Source organism: Oncorhynchus mykiss, chromosome 26, assembly GCF_013265735.2.
Source record: "Oncorhynchus mykiss isolate Arlee chromosome 26, USDA_OmykA_1.1, whole genome shotgun sequence".
Taxonomy (NCBI): Eukaryota; Metazoa; Chordata; class Actinopteri; order Salmoniformes; family Salmonidae; genus Oncorhynchus; species Oncorhynchus mykiss.
In genome coordinates this window covers 7,695,374-7,712,066 of record NC_048590.1, presented here as the reverse complement: position 1 = coordinate 7,712,066, position 16,693 = coordinate 7,695,374, and the positions used below count along the sequence as shown (strand labels likewise).

The 16,693-nt window shown below is 49.6% G+C and overlaps 1 protein-coding gene across 1 annotated transcript; it reads right to left on the bottom strand.

The window, feature by feature from the left end:
• Nucleotides 1-26: 26 nt before the first annotated feature.
• Nucleotides 27-4,952, bottom strand: LOC118944528 (D(4) dopamine receptor-like). Its single transcript, XM_036964373.1, has 2 exons — nucleotides 3,958-4,952; nucleotides 27-157 (listed from the first exon to the last, which is right to left on the bottom strand). Exons 1-2 carry the CDS (start codon nucleotides 4,216-4,218, stop codon nucleotides 50-52), a joined length of 369 nt encoding a protein of 122 aa, XP_036820268.1. The 5' UTR covers nucleotides 4,219-4,952; the 3' UTR covers nucleotides 27-49.
• Nucleotides 4,953-16,693: the final 11,741 nt, after the last annotated feature.

Here is a 16,693-nt window from a genome sequence, read left to right as displayed (position 1 = left end):
ACACACAGCATCACATCCATGGACATCAGACCGTCACACAGCATCATGTTCAGGGACCACACGCCACCCTGGAACTGAACACAACATACAGCATCACATCCATGGACATCAGACCGTCACACAGCATCATGTTCAGGGACCACACGCCACCCTGGAACTGAACACAACACACAGCATCATGTTCAGGGACCACACACCACCCTGGGCCTGAACACAACACACAGCATCATGTTCAGGGACCACACACCACCCTGGGCCTGAACACAACACACAGCATCATGTTCAGGGACCACACACCACCCTGGGCCTGAACACAACACACAGCATCATGTTCAGGGACCACACACCACCCTGGGCCTGAACACAACACACAGCATCATGTTCAGGGACCACACACCACCCTGGGCCTGAACACAACACACAGCATCATGTCTATGAAAAACGTGTGGACATTGATTATGTTGATCAGGTGTCAATCTGAGAAACTATTAATCTCAGAAACCATGTGTAGTGCTGCTTCTATCACCTCTGCCTGTCTCTGTCTCCACTGTCTCCATACTCTCCCCTTTCTCTCTCTGTCTGTCTCCATACTCTCCCCTCTCTCTCTCTCTCTTTCTCTCTCTCTCTGTCTCCATACTCTCCCCTTTCTCTCTCTGTCTGTCTCCATACTCTCCCCTCTCTCTCTCTCTCTTTCTCTCTCTCTCTGTCTCCATACTCTCCCCTTTCTCGCTCTCACTGTCTCCATACTCTCCCCTTTCTCTCTCTATGTCTGTCTCCATACTCTCCCCTCTCTCTCTCTCTTTCTCTCTCTCTCTGTCTCCATACTCTCCCCTTTCTCTCTCTCACTGTCTCCATACTCTCCCCTTTCTCTCTCTATGTCTGTCTCCATACTCTCCCCTCTCTCTCTCTCTCTCTCTCTTTCTCTCTGTCTCTATACTCTCCCCTTCCTCTCTCTCTCTTTCTCTCTCTCTCTGCCTCCATACGCTCCCCTTTCTCTCTCTCTCTGTCTCCATACTCTCCCCTTTCTCTCTCTCTCTCTGTCTGTCTCCATAGTCTCCCCTTTCTCTCTCTCTGTCTGTCTCCATACTCTCCCCTTTCTCTCTCTCCCCTTTCTCTCTCTCTTTTCTCTCTCTGTCTGTCTGTCTCCATACTCTCCCCCCTCTCTCTCTCGTTCTCTCTCTCTCTGTCTCCATACTCTCCCCTTTCTCTCTCTCTTCTCTCTCTGTCTGTCTGTCTCCATACTCTCCCCTCTCTCTCTCTCTTTCAATTCAATTCAATTCAAGGGCTTTATTGGCATGGGAAACATGTGTTAACATTCTCTCTCTCTCTGTCTCCATACTCTCCCCTTCCTCTCTCCCCTTTCTCTCTCTCTCTTCCTCTCTCTCTGTCTGTCTCCATACTCTCCCCTTTCTCTCTCTCTCTCTCTCTGTCTCCATACTCTCCCCTTCCTCTCTCCCCTTTCTCTCTCTCTCTCTCTTCCTCTCTCTCTCTCTGTCTCCATACTCTCCCCTTTCTCTCTCTCTGTCTGTCTCCATACTCTCCTCTCGCTCTTTCTCCCTCTCTCTGTCTCCATACTCTCCCCTTTCTCTCTCTCTTCCTCTCTCTCTGTCTGTCTCCATACTCTCCCCTTTCTCTCTCTCACTGTCTCCATACTCTCCCCATTCTCTCTCTCTCTGTCTGTCTCCATACTCTCCCCTTTCGCTCTCTCACTGTCTCCATACTCTCCCCTTTCTCTCTCTCACTGTCTCCATACTCTCCCCATTCTCTCTCTCTGTCTGTCTCCATACTCTCCCCTTCCTCTCTCTCTCTTCCTCTCTCTCTGTCTGTCTCCAAACGCTCCCCTTTCTCTCTCTCTCTTCTCTCTCTGTCTGTCTGTCTCCATACTCTCCCCTCTCTCTCTCTCTGTCTCCATACTCTCCCCTTCCTCTCTCCCCTTTCTCTCTCTCTCTTCCTCTCTCTCTGTCTGTCTCCATACTCTTCCCTTTCTCTCTCTGTCTCCATACTCTCCCCTTTCTCTCTCTCTCTCTTCCTCTCTCTCTCTCTGTCTCCATACTCTCCCCTTTCTCTCTCTCTTCCTCTCTCTCTCTCTGTCTCCATACTCTCCCCTTTCTCTCTCTCTCTCTGTCTGTCTCCATACTCTCCCCTCTCTTTCTCTCTCTGTCTCCATACTCTCCCCTTTCTCTCTCTCTCTCTCTCTCTCTCTCTCTCTCTCTCTCTCTCTCTCTCTCTCTCTCTGTCTGTCTGTCTCCATACTCTCCCCTTTCTCTCTCTCTCTGTCTCCATACTCTCCCCTTTCTCTCTCTCGCTCTCTCTCTCTCTCTCTGTCTCCATACTCTCCCCTTTCTCTCTCTCTCTGTCTGTCTCCATACTCTCCCCCTTCTCTCTCTTTCTCTCTCTGTCTGTCTCCATACTCTACCCTTTCTCTCTCTCTCTCTCTCTCTCTGTCTGTATCCATACTCTCCCCTTTCTCTCTCTCTCTCTGTCTCCATACTCTCTCTCTCTCTCTCTCTCTCTGTCTCCATACTCTCCCCTTTCTCTCTCTCTCGCTGTCTTCTATTGTCCATACTAATGATCAGCCTCTCTTGGCTTATCAATAGTATAATGAAGTTGACTTTCAGCCTGCCCTTCACCATCAGGTGAACAAGCCACAAACTAAAGGCTCAGTAGATTACATATCTGGAACAACTATCCTGTAACGACATGTTAACACTGCCTGGCTCAGTAGATTACCTATCTGGAACAACTCTCCTGTAACGAGCATGTTAACACTCTGCCTGGCTGGCTCAGTAGATTACCTATCTGGAACAACTCTCCTGTAACGAGATAATGGCATCACAATTTAGGAAGACTTAGGCACTGGTCTCTCACAGGCAGACAGACACAGGCATGCCTTAATTCTCTAAGTAAAGAATATTCAGTAGTCAACCACAATAAAGAGAGAGAGAGACAGAGAGAGAGAGAGAGAGACAGACAGACAGACAGACAGACAGACAGACAGACAGACAGACAGACAGACATTCTCTAAGTAAAGACTATTGAGTAGTCAACCACAAGAGAGAGAGAGAGAGAGAGAGAGAGAGAGAGAGAGAGAGAGAGAGAGAGAGAGAGAGAGAGAGAGAGAGAGAAAGAGAGAGAGAGAGAGAGAGACAGACAGACAGACAGACAGACATCCCTTAATTCTCTAAGTAAAGACTATTTAGTAGTCAACCACAATAGAGAGAGCGAGACAGACAGACAGACACACACACACACACACAGACACACAAACAAACACACACACACACACACACACACACACATGCATACCTGTTCTCAACAATAGACACTACCAATTAATGTTATGTAATATCTCAGTAATTCTCATTTTAACAGCTTTGAGTTAACCCTCTTGATAGATCTGATTCCACTGTTAGTCTGTTGTTGTTGATAGTTTTAATCAAACGAATTGGCCGTAGCCTATAGCATTTCAAGATGACGCAGAAGACGTTGTGCAGTATAAAACGACTGACCTTTCCCAGTTCGATAGTAATTGAGAAATGAACAGGTGAGAGACACAGAGAGAACAAGAGTAGAGAATGGAACGGGATGTTCTTGCCCCCTCTTTAGTAATGAACTTAATGGGTTGGTCTGATGACTCTGATTTGGATGATTAGAGGGTTAAGCCGCTATTATTTACCGGTACTATAATACCGGGCAACTAACTATTAGACAGCTGATATTATGCATGATTATAATTATGGTAATTTAGAGGCGAATAAATAGTATAATTTGATTCATAATCATAACCAATAGCCTAGTCGTCCCCTAGTGAAATAAATTAACTTAAAATAAAACATATATATAGCCTACCAACCGGCCACCACATGACTAAACATGTGAAATAGGCCAAGCAGGTATTATTAATTAACTAAACAACATATCTCAGGTAGGCTAAGGGCTAAAACCTAAGCTACTTACCTCTGCGAACACGAACAGTGGTAGCACCAGCACTGCCAAGAGTAGGTCCGCAACAGCCAAACTCACAATGAAATAGTTTGTTGTAGTTTTTAAAGCTTTTTCCATGTAAACACTAAGACACACAAGCACATTTCCACCGATAATCACAATGATTAGCAATATCCCGAATATAAGAGCTGGAAAGTTGTAGTCTGGAGCCACGGCAGCTGCCACCGGCTGCGTCGTGCTGTTGAATTCGAAATCGGTGAAGTTGTCAGACATTGTCGCCCGGAGATTCTGCGACGCCTTTTCCGTGCGAGAACGGCGTTACTGAAACGAGGTTTCATCTATGCATTATTCCCGGTCGTCCTGCAGCACGCGTGGTCCGGTGTCTGGTCTGTGCTAAAATCGCTAAGTTTCCTCTTCTTGAGTGAGACCCATCCAGGACTGATGTTTTTTTGTTGTTGCAGGAGATCAGCACCAGACCCGCGGAGAGTCGTAGAGGGTACAAATGTTTTCGGAAAGCACTTTCCGATTTCCCAAGAAAATGACTCTCTGAAATTCAAGCAATGCAGTTAGTGTCTCCTTCAAATATGTATAAGCACCCAGACTAATTATATCATAGTTTAAACGTATTTCCTGGACCTCTGCGGTTTAGAACAACTTGCGTGCTTAATAGAGGTGAGGTTGTTTCAGCAGACAAACAGGTTGTGTAGGTAAGCGACCTGAACGGACAAATCAGCGACACAGTTCTATATATCCAACGGCCCAAAGCTGCTTAGATCTGACGGTTGACTTTTGCCCCTCAAGTTGCACGGCACGATGAAGAAGATTCAAAACTTTTTTTTAGAAGACAATCGGACCCTTTTCCGCCTGTTCCAAAAATAAAAAGCGCGTTAAGTGGGACGGAAAGTTTGTGGCTTTCATTGAATTGGCTAAACGAGAGTAGTTCTCTAGCGATTAAACGAGGAATTCCATCAATGACATTTAATCCCGTTGACGACGCGCAGCGCTTAATGCATTCTGCCTGCACGCAGTGAATCGTGTCATTGTTGAGTGGAATGCCGGGCTCCCAGAGAGAGAGAGAGAGAGACAGAGAGAGAGAGACAGATAGAGAGACAGATAGAGAGACAGAGAGAGAGAGACAGACAGACAGACAGACAGAGAGAGAGACAGAGAGAGAGAGAGAGAGAGAGACAGAGACAGAGAGAGAGACAGAGAGAGAGACAGAGAGAGAGAGAGAGAGAGAGAGACAGACAGAGAGAGACAGAGAGAGAGAGAGAGACAGAGATACAGACAGACAGAGAGAGAGACAGAGAGAGAGACAGAGAGAGAGAGAGAGAGAGCACAATTAGGCCCAACCAAATCATGAGAAAACAAAAAGATAATTACTTGACACATTGGAAAGAATTAACAAAAAAACAGAGCAAACTAGAATGCTATTTGGCCCTAAACAGAGAGTACACAGTGGCAGAATACCTGACCACTGTGACTGACCCAAAATTAAGGAAAGCTTTGACTATGTACAGACTCAGTGAGCATAGCCTTGCTATTTCTCTCAGATTACACAGATCCACAAAGAATTCGAAAACAAATCCAATTTTGATAAACTCCCATATCTATTGGGTGAAATACCACAGTGTGACATCACAGCAGCAAGATGTGTGACCTGTTGCCACAAGAAAAGGTCAACCAGTGAAGAACAAACACCATTGTAAATACAACCCATATTTATGCTTATTTATTTTATCTTGTGTCCTTTAACCATTTGTACATTGTTAAAACACTGTATATATATAATATGACATTTGTAATGTCTTTATTGTTTTGAAACTTCTGTATGTGTAATGTTTACTGTTAATTTTTATTGTTTATTTAACTTTATATATTATCTACCTCACTTGCTTTGGCAATGTTAACACATGTTTCCTATGCCAATAAAGCCCTTGAATTGAATTGAATTGAATTGAGAGAGAGACAGAGAGAGAGAGAGAGAGAGAGAGAGAGAGAGACAGAGAGAGAGAGATAGAGAGACAGAGAGAGAGAGACAGAGAGAGAGAGAGAGAGAGAGACAGAGAAAGATATAGAGAGAAAGAGAGAGAGAGAGAGAGAGAGAGACAGAGAGAGAGAGACAGAGAGAGAGAGACAGAGAGAGAGAGATAGAGAGACAGAGAGAGACAGACAGAGAGAGAGAGAGACAGAGAGAGAGAGAGAGAGAGAGAGAGAGAGATAGAGAGACAGAGAGAGACAGACAGAGAGAGAGACATACATAGTCATTGTAAGGTGACAGTCCATGGAAATAGTACTTCTCCATCATTTGTGTGGTTTTCTTCAACACTCCACTTGGGTTGTAGTGAGAATCTGTGTGCCTCTGTCCCAGCTGTTGGTTAGTTTAGGCTTGACTAGTCATTATTCTGCAGTGACAGAGCGTGTCTGCTTTAGTGGCTTGAATACAAATTGAAATGCCTCTTTCAATGAGACAGAATAAAATCTTATTAAGTCCCGTGTGTGTGTGTGTGTGTGTGTGTGTGTGTGTGTGTGTGTGTGTGAGAGAGAGAGAGAGAGAGGGAAAGAGAGAGAGAGAGAGAGTTAAGAAATGCTTTAAGAAAAGAGAAGCTTTGAACAAAGCGTAGCTTTCTTTATTGTTCAGACTACTTTACTTTCTGTTTGTAATTAAATGTAATTGGATCTCTAATATTCTGCTGGACCTTCAGTGTTCTGTATCTGTAATATTCTGCTGGACCTTCAGTGTTCTGTATCTGTAATATTCTGATGGGCCTTCAGTGTTCTGTATCTGTAATATTCTGATGGGTCTTCAGTGTTCTGGATCTCTAATATTCTGCTGGGCCTTCAGTGTTCTGTATCTGTAATATTCTGATGGGTCTTCAGTGTTCTGTATCTGTAATATTCTGATGGGTCTTCAGTGTTCTGTATCTGTAATATTCTGATGGGTCTTCAGTGTTCTGTATCTGTAATATTCTGATGGGTCTTCAGTGTTCTGTATCTGTAATATTCTGATGGGTCTTCAGTGTTCTGTATCTGTAATATTCTGATGGGTCTTCAGTGTTCTGTATCTGTAATATTCTGATGGGTCTTCAGTGTTCTGTATCTGTAATATTCTGATGGGTCTTCAGTGTTCTGTATCTGTAATATTCTGATGGATCTTCAGTGTTCTGTATCTGTAATATTCTGATGGGTCTTCAGTGTTCTGTATCTGTAATATTCTGATGGGTCTTCAGTGCTCTGTATCTGTAATATTCTGATGGGCCTTCAGTGTTCTGTATCTGTAATATTCTGATGGGTCTTCAGTGTTCTGTATCTGTAATATTCTGATGGATCTTCAGTGTTCTGTATCTGTAATATTCTGATGGGTCTTCAGTGTTCTGTATCTGTAATATTCTGATGGGTCTTCAGTGTTCTGTATCTGTAATATTCTGATGGGTCTTCAGTGTTCTGGATCTGTAATATTCTGATGGGTCTTCAGTGTTCTGTATCTGTAATATTCTGATGGGTCTTCAGTGTTCTGTGTCTGTAATATTCTGATGGGTCTTCAGTGTTCTGGATCTGTAATATTCTGATGGGTCTTCAGTGTTCTGTATCTGTAATATTCTGATGAGCCTTCAGTGTTCTGTATCTGTAATATTCTGATGGGTCTTCAGTGCTCTGTATCTGTAATATTCTGATGGGCCTTCAGTGTTCTGTATCTGTAATATTCTGATGGGTCTTCAGTGTTCTGTATCTGTAATATTCTGATGGATCTTCAGTGTTCTGTATCTGTAATATTCTGATGGGTCTTCAGTGTTCTGTATCTGTAATATTCTGATGGGTCTTCAGTGTTCTGTATCTGTAATATTCTGATGGATCTTCAGTGTTCTGTATCTGTAATATTCTGATGGGCCTTCAGTGTTCTGGAACTCTAAGTACATCACAATGCAGTGTCCAGTCCAGCTGCTTCCTTCAAAGTCCTCCAAATTCACAGGAAGTGCAGTTCTTCAGAAACAAACCACTGATCTGTGAATTGGAGGCCAAATATCTGATAAGCATCTCTCAGTTCTAAATACACCAGCACCTTCAAAATGTAAAAAATAAGCACACACACACACACACACACACACACACACACACACACACACACACACACACACACACACACACACACACACACACACACACACACACACACACACACGGCAACAGAAGTGGATAACTTTTCCCTCTCCTGTTATCTTCATTGAGTCTTAAACATAAAGACAGGTCCTGCATCCCAAATAGCATACTATTCCCTGATTAGTAGGGCTCTGGTCAAAAACTGTGTAAAAAATAGGGAATAGGGTGCCATTTTGGACACTGCCTATAGTGCTGCTGCCTTGCTGTACTGTACCCATGGCATGAATCTGATTAGAATATAACATCCTGGTAATTAGCATTTCGTCAGCTGAGGCCCGGAGCCGAACAACCGTTGGAGGAGAGGGAGCATCTGGTGGTGCCTGATGGAACTGGAGGACAGGCTCACCATGCTGTTGGAACGCAGCGCAGATGTTCACTTCAGAGGGAGAAGAGAGGGAAGACAAGGAAGAGAGAAAGGAGAGAGAGAGAGAGAAAAGAAGAGGAGTAGAGTGATGGTGGTTCTTCAACAGACACGAGCCATGCACTAAGAGACACAGCTGACTGTCTCGGGAGAGGAGGGAGACAGCAGACACGAGCCATGCACTAAGAGACACAGCTGACTGTCTCGGGAGAGGAGGGAGACAGCAGACACGAGCCATGCACTAAGAGACACAGCTGACTGTCTCGGGAGAGGAGGGAGACAGCAGACACGAGCCATGCACTAAGAGACATAGCTGACTGTCTCGGGAGAGGAGGGAGACAGCAGACACGAGCCATGCACTAAGAGACACAGCTGACTGTCTCAGGAGAGAAGGGAGACGGCAGACACGAGCCATGCACTAAGAGACACAGCTGACTGTCTCGGGAGAGGAGGAAGACAGCAGACACGAGCCATGCACTAAGAGACACAGCTAACTGTCTCGGGAGAGGAGGGAGACAGCAGACACGAGCCATGCATTAAGAGACACAGCTGACTGTCTCGGGAGAGGAGGGAGACAGCAGACACGAGCCATGCACTAAGAGACACAGCTGACTGTCTCGGGAGAGGAGGGAGACAGCAGACACGAGCCATGCACTAAGAGACACAGCTGACTGTCTCGGGAGAGGAGGGAGACAGCAGACACGAGCCATGCACTAAGAGACACAGCTGACTGTCTCGGGAGAGGAGGGAAACAGCAGACACGAGCCATGCACTAAGAGACACAGCTGACTGTCTCGGGAGAGGAGGGAGAGAGGGAGACAGCAGACACGAGCCATGCACTAAGAGACACAGCTGACTGTCTCGGGAGAGGAGGGAGACAGCAGACACGAGCCATGCACTAAGAGACACAGCTGACTGTCTCGGGAGAGGAGGGAGACAGCAGACACGAGCCATGCACTAAGAGACACAGCTGACTGTCTCGGGAGAGGAGGGAAACAGCAGACACGAGCCATGCATTAAGAGACACAGCTGACTGTCTCGGGAGAGGAGGGAGACAGCAGACACGAGCCATGCACTAAGAGACACAGCTGACTGTCTCGGGAGAGGAGGGAGACAGGGGACACGAGCCATGCACTAAGAGACACAGCTGACTGTCTCGGGAGAGGAGGGAGACAGCAGACACGAGCCATGCACTAAGAGACACAGCTGACTGTCTCGGGAGAGGAGGGAGACAGCAGACACGAGCCATGCATTAAGAGACACAGCTGACTGTCTCGGGAGAGGAGGGAAACAGCAGACACGAGCCATGCACTAAGAGACACAGCTGACTGTCTCGGGAGAGGAGGGAGACAGCAGACACGAGCCATGCACTAAGAGACACAGCTGACTGTCTCGGGAGAGGAGGGAGACAGCAGACACGAGCCATGCACTAAGAGACACAGCTGACTGTCTCGGGAGAGGAGGGAAACAGCAGACACGAGCCATGCACTAAGAGACACAGCTGACTGTCTCGGGAGAGGAGGGAGAGAGGGAGACAGCAGACACGAGCCATGCACTAAGAGACACAGCTGACTGTCTCGGGAGAGGAGGGAGACAGCAGACACGAGCCATGCACTAAGAGACACAGCTGACTGTCTCGGGAGAGGAGGGAGACAGCAGACACGAGCCATGCACTAAGAGACACAGCTGACTGTCTCGGGAGAGGAGGGAGACAGCAGACACGAGCCATGCACTAAGAGACACAGCTGACTGTCTCGGGAGAGGAGGGAGACAGGGGACACGAGCCATGCACTAAGAGACACAGCTGATTGTCTCGGGAAAGGAGGGAGACAGCTGACACGAGCCATGCACTAAGAGACACAGCTGAATGTCTCGGGAGAGGAGGGAGACAGCGGACATGAGCCATGCACTAAGAGACACAGCTGACTGTCTCGGGAGAGGAGGGAGACAGCGGACACGAGCCATGCACTAAGAGACACAGCTGACTGTCTCGGGAGAGGAGGGAGAGAGGGAGACAGCAGACACGAGCCATGCACTAAGAGACATAGCTGACTGTCTCGAGAGAGGAGGGAGACAGGGGACACGAGCCATGCACTAAGAAACACAGCTGACTGTCTCGGGAGAGGAGGGAGACAGCGGACACGAGCCATGCACTAAAAGACACAGCTGACTGTCTCGGGAGAGGAGGGAGAGAGGGAGACAGCAGACACGAGCCATGCACTATGAGACATAGCTGACTGTCTCGAGAGAGGAGGGAGACAGGGGACACGAGCCATGCACTAAGAGACACAGCTGATTGTCTCGGGAGAGGAGGGAGACAGCAGACACGAGCCATGCATTAAGAGACACAGCTGACTGTCTCGGGAGAGGAGGGAGACAGCAGACACGAGCCATGCACTAAGAGACACAGCTGACTGTCTCGGGAGAGGAGGGAGACAGCAGACACGAGCCATGCACTAAGCGACACAGCTGACTGTCTCGGGAGAGGAGGGAGACAGCAGACACGAGCCATGCACTAAGAGACACAGCTGACTGTCTCGGGAGAGGAGGGAAACAGCAGACACGAGCCATGCACTAAGAGACACAGCTGACTGTCTCGGGAGAGGAGGGAGACAGCAGACACGAGCCATGCACTAAGAGACACAGCTGACTGTCTCGGGAGAGGAGGGAGACAGGGGACACGAGCCATGCACTAAGAGACACAGCTGACTGTCTCGGGAGAGGAGGGAGACAGCAGACACGAGCCATGCACTAAGAGACACAGCTGACTGTCTCGGGAGAGGAGGGAGACAGCAGACACGAGCCATGCATTAAGAGACACAGCTGACTGTCTCGGGAGAGGAGGGAAACAGCAGACACGAGCCATGCACTAAGAGACACAGCTGACTGTCTCGGGAGAGGAGGGAGACAGCAGACACGAGCCATGCACTAAGAGACACAGCTGACTGTCTCGGGAGAGGAGGGAGACAGCAGACACGAGCCATGCATTAAGAGACACAGCTGATTGTCTCGGGAAAGGAGGGAGACAGCTGACACGAGCCATGCACTAAGAGACACAGCTGAATGTCTCGGGAGAGGAGGGAGACAGCGGACATGAGCCATGCACTAAGAGACACAGCTGACTGTCTCGGGAGAGGAGGGAGACAGCGGACACGAGCCATGCACTAAGAGACACAGCTGACTGTCTCGGGAGAGGAGGGAGAGAGGGAGACAGCAGACACGAGCCATGCACTAAGAGACATAGCTGACTGTCTCGAGAGAGGAGGGAGACAGGGGACACGAGCCATGCACTAAGAAACACAGCTGACTGTCTCGGGAGAGGAGGGAGACAGCGGACACGAGCCATGCACTAAAAGACACAGCTGACTGTCTCGGGAGAGGAGGGAGAGAGGGAGACAGCAGACACGAGCCATGCACTATGAGACATAGCTGACTGTCTCGAGAGAGGAGGGAGACAGGGGACACGAGCCATGCACTAAGAGACACAGCTGATTGTCTCGGGAGAGGAGGGAGACAGCAGACACGAGCCATGCATTAAGAGACACAGCTGACTGTCTCGGGAGAGGAGGGAGACAGCAGACACGAGCCATGCACTAAGAGACACAGCTGACTGTCTCGGGAGAGGAGGGAGACAGCAGACACGAGCCATGCACTAAGAGACACAGCTGACTGTCTCGGGAGAGGAGGGAGACAGCAGACACGAGCCATGCACTAAGAGACACAGCTGACTGTCTCGGGAGAGGAGGGAAACAGCAGACACGAGCCATGCACTAAGAGACACAGCTGACTGTCTCGGGAGAGGAGGGAGACAGCAGACACGAGCCATGCACTAAGAGACACAGCTGACTGTCTCGGGAGAGGAGGGAGACAGGGGACACGAGCCATGCACTAAGAGACACAGCTGACTGTCTCGGGAGAGGAGGGAGACAGCAGACACGAGCCATGCACTAAGAGACACAGCTGACTGTCTCGGGAGAGGAGGGAGACAGCAGACATGAGCCATGCATTAAGAGACACAGCTGACTGTCTCGGGAGAGGAGGGAAACAGCAGACACGAGCCATGCACTAAGAGACACAGCTGACTGTCTCGGGAGAGGAGGGAGACAGCAGACACGAGCCATGCACTAAGAGACACAGCTGACTGTCTCGGGAGAGGAGGGAGACAGCAGACACGAGCCATGCATTAAGAGACACAGCTGACTGTCTCGGGAGAGGAGGGAGACAGCAGACACGAGCCATGCATTAAGAGACACAGCTGACTGTCTCGGGAGAGGAGGGAGACAGCAGACACGAGCCATGCACTAAGAGACACAGCTGACTGTCTCGGGAGAGGAGGGAGAGAGGGAGACAGCAGACACGAGCCATGCACTAAGAGACACAGCTGACTGTCTTAGGAGAGGAGGGAGACAGCGGACACAAGCCATGCACTAAGAGACACAGCTGATTGTCTCGGGAAAGGAGGGAGACAGCGGACACGAGCCATGCACTAAGAGACACAGCTGAATGTCTCGGGAGAGGAGGGAGACAGCGGACATGAGCCATGCACTAAGAGACACAGCTGACTGTCTCGGGAGAGGAGGGAGACAGCGGACACGAGCCATGCACTAAGAGACACAGCTGACTGTCTCGGGAGAGGAGGGAGAGAGGGAGACAGCAGACACGAGCCATGCACTAAGAGACATAGCTGACTGTCTCGAGAGAGGAGGGAGACAGGGGACACGAGCCATGCACTAAGAGACACAGCTGACTGTCTCGGGAGAGGAGGGAGACAGCAGACACGAGCCATGCACTAAGAGACCCAGCTGACTGTCTCGGGAGAGGAGGGAGACAGCGGACACGAGCCATGCACTAAGAGACACAGCTGACTGTCTCGGGAGAGGAGGGAGACAGCAGACACGAGCCATGCACTAAGAGACACAGCTGACTGTCTCGGGAGAGGAGGGAGACAGCAGACACGAGCCATGCACTAAGGGTGACAACTATCACCTGTCAGGCTCTATAAAGACAACTATCACCTGTCAGGCTCTATAAAGACAACTATCACCTGTCAGGCTCTATAAAGAAAACTATCACCTGTCAGACTCTATAAAGACTATCACCTGTCAGGCTCTATAAAGGATCTCTTTACCTCTGTGTTCACGAAGACCTGTCAGGCTGGCTGTGGTCTGAACAGGGCAATCTGTTCCCAAAACCAGCCAATGTTCTCCATGATTGTTTCCCAAATGGCAAAATACTCCCTATACAGTGCACAATAGTGCCTTATTGGCCCTGGTCAAAAATAGTGGACTATATAGGCAGTGGAGTTCTATTTGGGCCATAACCCATACCATACTCTTGGTCAGGTCAGCAACAGACAGGTAAAGGATTTAGTTTGGACCTAGTCTGCAGTGGAGGGCGACCGTGAGGTGAAGGAACCGGAACAACCAAGTGATGTCCCAAATTGGACCCTATTTCTGGTCATAGTAGTGCACTAATTTATACAGTGACTACGATTCCATTTGGGATGCAACCCAGAGACCAGAGACAGTGTTGGTATCGCTGCTGTTCCCTCATCAACCCCCCACGGTCCTCCCCCACGGTCCTCCCCTTCTGTCTCACCCACGGTCCTCCCCTTCTGTCTCACCCACGGTCCTCCCCTACTGTCTCACCCACGGTCCTCCCCTACTGTCTCACCTACGGTCCTCCCCTACTGTCTCCCCCACGGTCCTCCCCTACTGTCTCCCCCACGGTCCCCCCTACTGTCTCACTTACGGTCATCCCCCACTGTCTCCCTCACGGTCCTCCCCTACTGTCTCCTCCACGGTCCTCCCCTACTGTCTCCCCCACGGTCCTCCCCCACTGTCTCCCCCACGGTCCTCCCCTACTGTCTCACCTACGGTCCTCCCCCACTGTCTCCCCCACGGTCCTCCCCTACTGTCCCCCCCACGGTCCTCCCCTACTGTCTCCCCCACGGTCCTCCCATACTGTCTCACCCACGGTCCTCCCCCACTGTCTCCCCCACGGTCCTCCCCTACTGTCTCACCCACGGTCCTCCCCCACTGTGTCCCCCACGGTCCTCCCCCACTGTCTCACCTACAGTCCTCCCCTACTGTCTCACCCACGGTCCTCCCCCACTGTGTCCCCCACAGTCCTCCCCCACTGTCTCACCTACGGTCCTCCCCACTGTCTCCCCCACGGTCCTCCCCCACTGTCTCCCCCACGGTCCTCCCCCACTGTCTCCCCCACGGTCCTCCCCCACTGTCTCACCCTCGGTCCTCCCCACGGTCCTCCCCTACTCCTCCATGATACCCACCATCCAGACCACTGTCTGGGTTCACAGACACATTCTACAGACGGACTCTGTTTCACCTCACAATATTTTCACAGGGATCACAGACACATTCTACAGTAATGTATTGACTTCCTGTAAGTCTCTTCTAAGTGACAGAATATTATTTCTATACTGTATGTAGAATCTCCTTGTCCTCAGATGGACCCTGTCTCACCCCATAAGAGTTATCACTGAGGATATACTGTATGTACAGTAGACGTATAGGATCTCCTTGTCCTCAGATGGACCCTGTCTCACCCCATAAGAGTTATCACTGAGGATATACTGTATGTACAGTAGACTTATAGGATCTCCTTGTCCTCAGATGGACCCTGTCTCACCTCATAAGAGTTATCACTGAGGATATACTGTATGTACAGTAGACTTATAGGATCTCCTTGTCTCACCTCATAAGAGTTATCACTGAGGATATACTGTATGTACAGTAGACTTATAGGATCTCCTTGTCTCACCTCATAAGAGTTTAGTAGATAAGCGTCCTTAGACAACACCAGGCCAGGCAGTGATCCTGTCCCAAACAGGACTCATACATGGTTGACCTAGACAAGCTTTCTTAGACAACACCAGGCCAGGCAGTGATCCCGTCCCAAACAGGACTCATACATGGCTGACCTCGTCTAACTCTAACCCTAACCCAGGGTGAGCCTAGAGCCACTGGTCCTGTCCCAAACAGGACTCATACATGGCTGACCTCGTCTAACTCTAACCCTAACCCGGCCCAAGCAGGACTCATACATGGCTAACCTCGTCTAACTCAAACCCTAACCCGGCCCGAACAGGACTCATACATGGCTGACCTCGTCTAACTCTAACCCTAACCCGGGGTGAGCCTCCAGCCACTGTAAGCAGCTACTGTAGATTAGTGCAAAGCATTCTGGGAGGGAGTCTTAAGACTGCTGAGGCTCATTTGCTGCTGTTGACACTGTGTTGTCCTGGGCTGTGTACCTCTATACTGGAGCTACGTACTGTATGAGACTGACTGGGACCTGGACCCGGGTTGTTTTTCTACTGTATGAGACTGACTGGGTATAGAACCTGGGCCCGGGTCATATTCCTACTGTATAAGACTGACTGGATATGGAACCTGGGCCAGGGTCGTATTTCTTCTGTATGAGACTGACTGGGACTGGAACCTGGGCCCGGGTCGTATTCCTACTGTATGAGACTGACCGGGTATGGAACCTGGGCCCGGGTCGTATTTCTACTGTATGAGACTGACTGGGACTGGAACCTGGGCCCGGGTCGTATTTCTACTGTATGAGACTGACTGGGACTGGAACCTGGGCCCGGGTCGTATTCCTACTGTACAAGACTGACTGGGTATAGAACCTGGGCCCGGGTCGTATTTCTACTGTATGAGACTGACTGGGACTGGAACCTGGGCCCGGGTTCGTATTCCTACTGTATGAGACTGACTGGGACTGGAACCTGGGCCCGGGTCGTATTCCTACTGTACAAGACTGACTGGGTATAGAACCTGGGCCCGGGTCGTATTTCTACTGTATGAGACTGACCGGGTATGGAACCTGGGCCCGGGTCGTATTCCTACTGTATGAGACTGACCAGGTATGGAACCTGGGCCAGGGTCGTATTCCTACTGTATGAGACTGACTGGGACTGGAGCCTGGGCCCGGGTCGTATTCCTACTGTATGAGACTGACCGGGTATGGAACCTGGGCCCGGGTCGTATTTCTACTGTATGAGACTGACTGGGACTGGAACCTGGGCCCGGGTCGTATTTCTACTGTATGAGACTGACTGGGACTGGAACCTGGGCCCGGGTCGCATTCCTACTGTATGAGACTGACTGGGTATGGAACCTGGGCCCGTGTCGTATTTCTACTGTATGAGACTGACTGGGTATAGAACCTGGGCCCGGGTCGTATTCCTACTGTATG

Coding starts and splice junctions, on each gene's coding strand:
- LOC118944528 (XM_036964373.1), bottom strand. CDS start 4,218: ATGTCTGACAACTTCACCGATTTCGAATTCAACAGCACGACGCAGCCG. Junction 158..3,957: donor CACTGTTCGTGTTCGCAGAG/GTAAGTAGCTTA, acceptor TGTTGTGTTCAG/TTCCAGGGTGGCGTGTGGTC.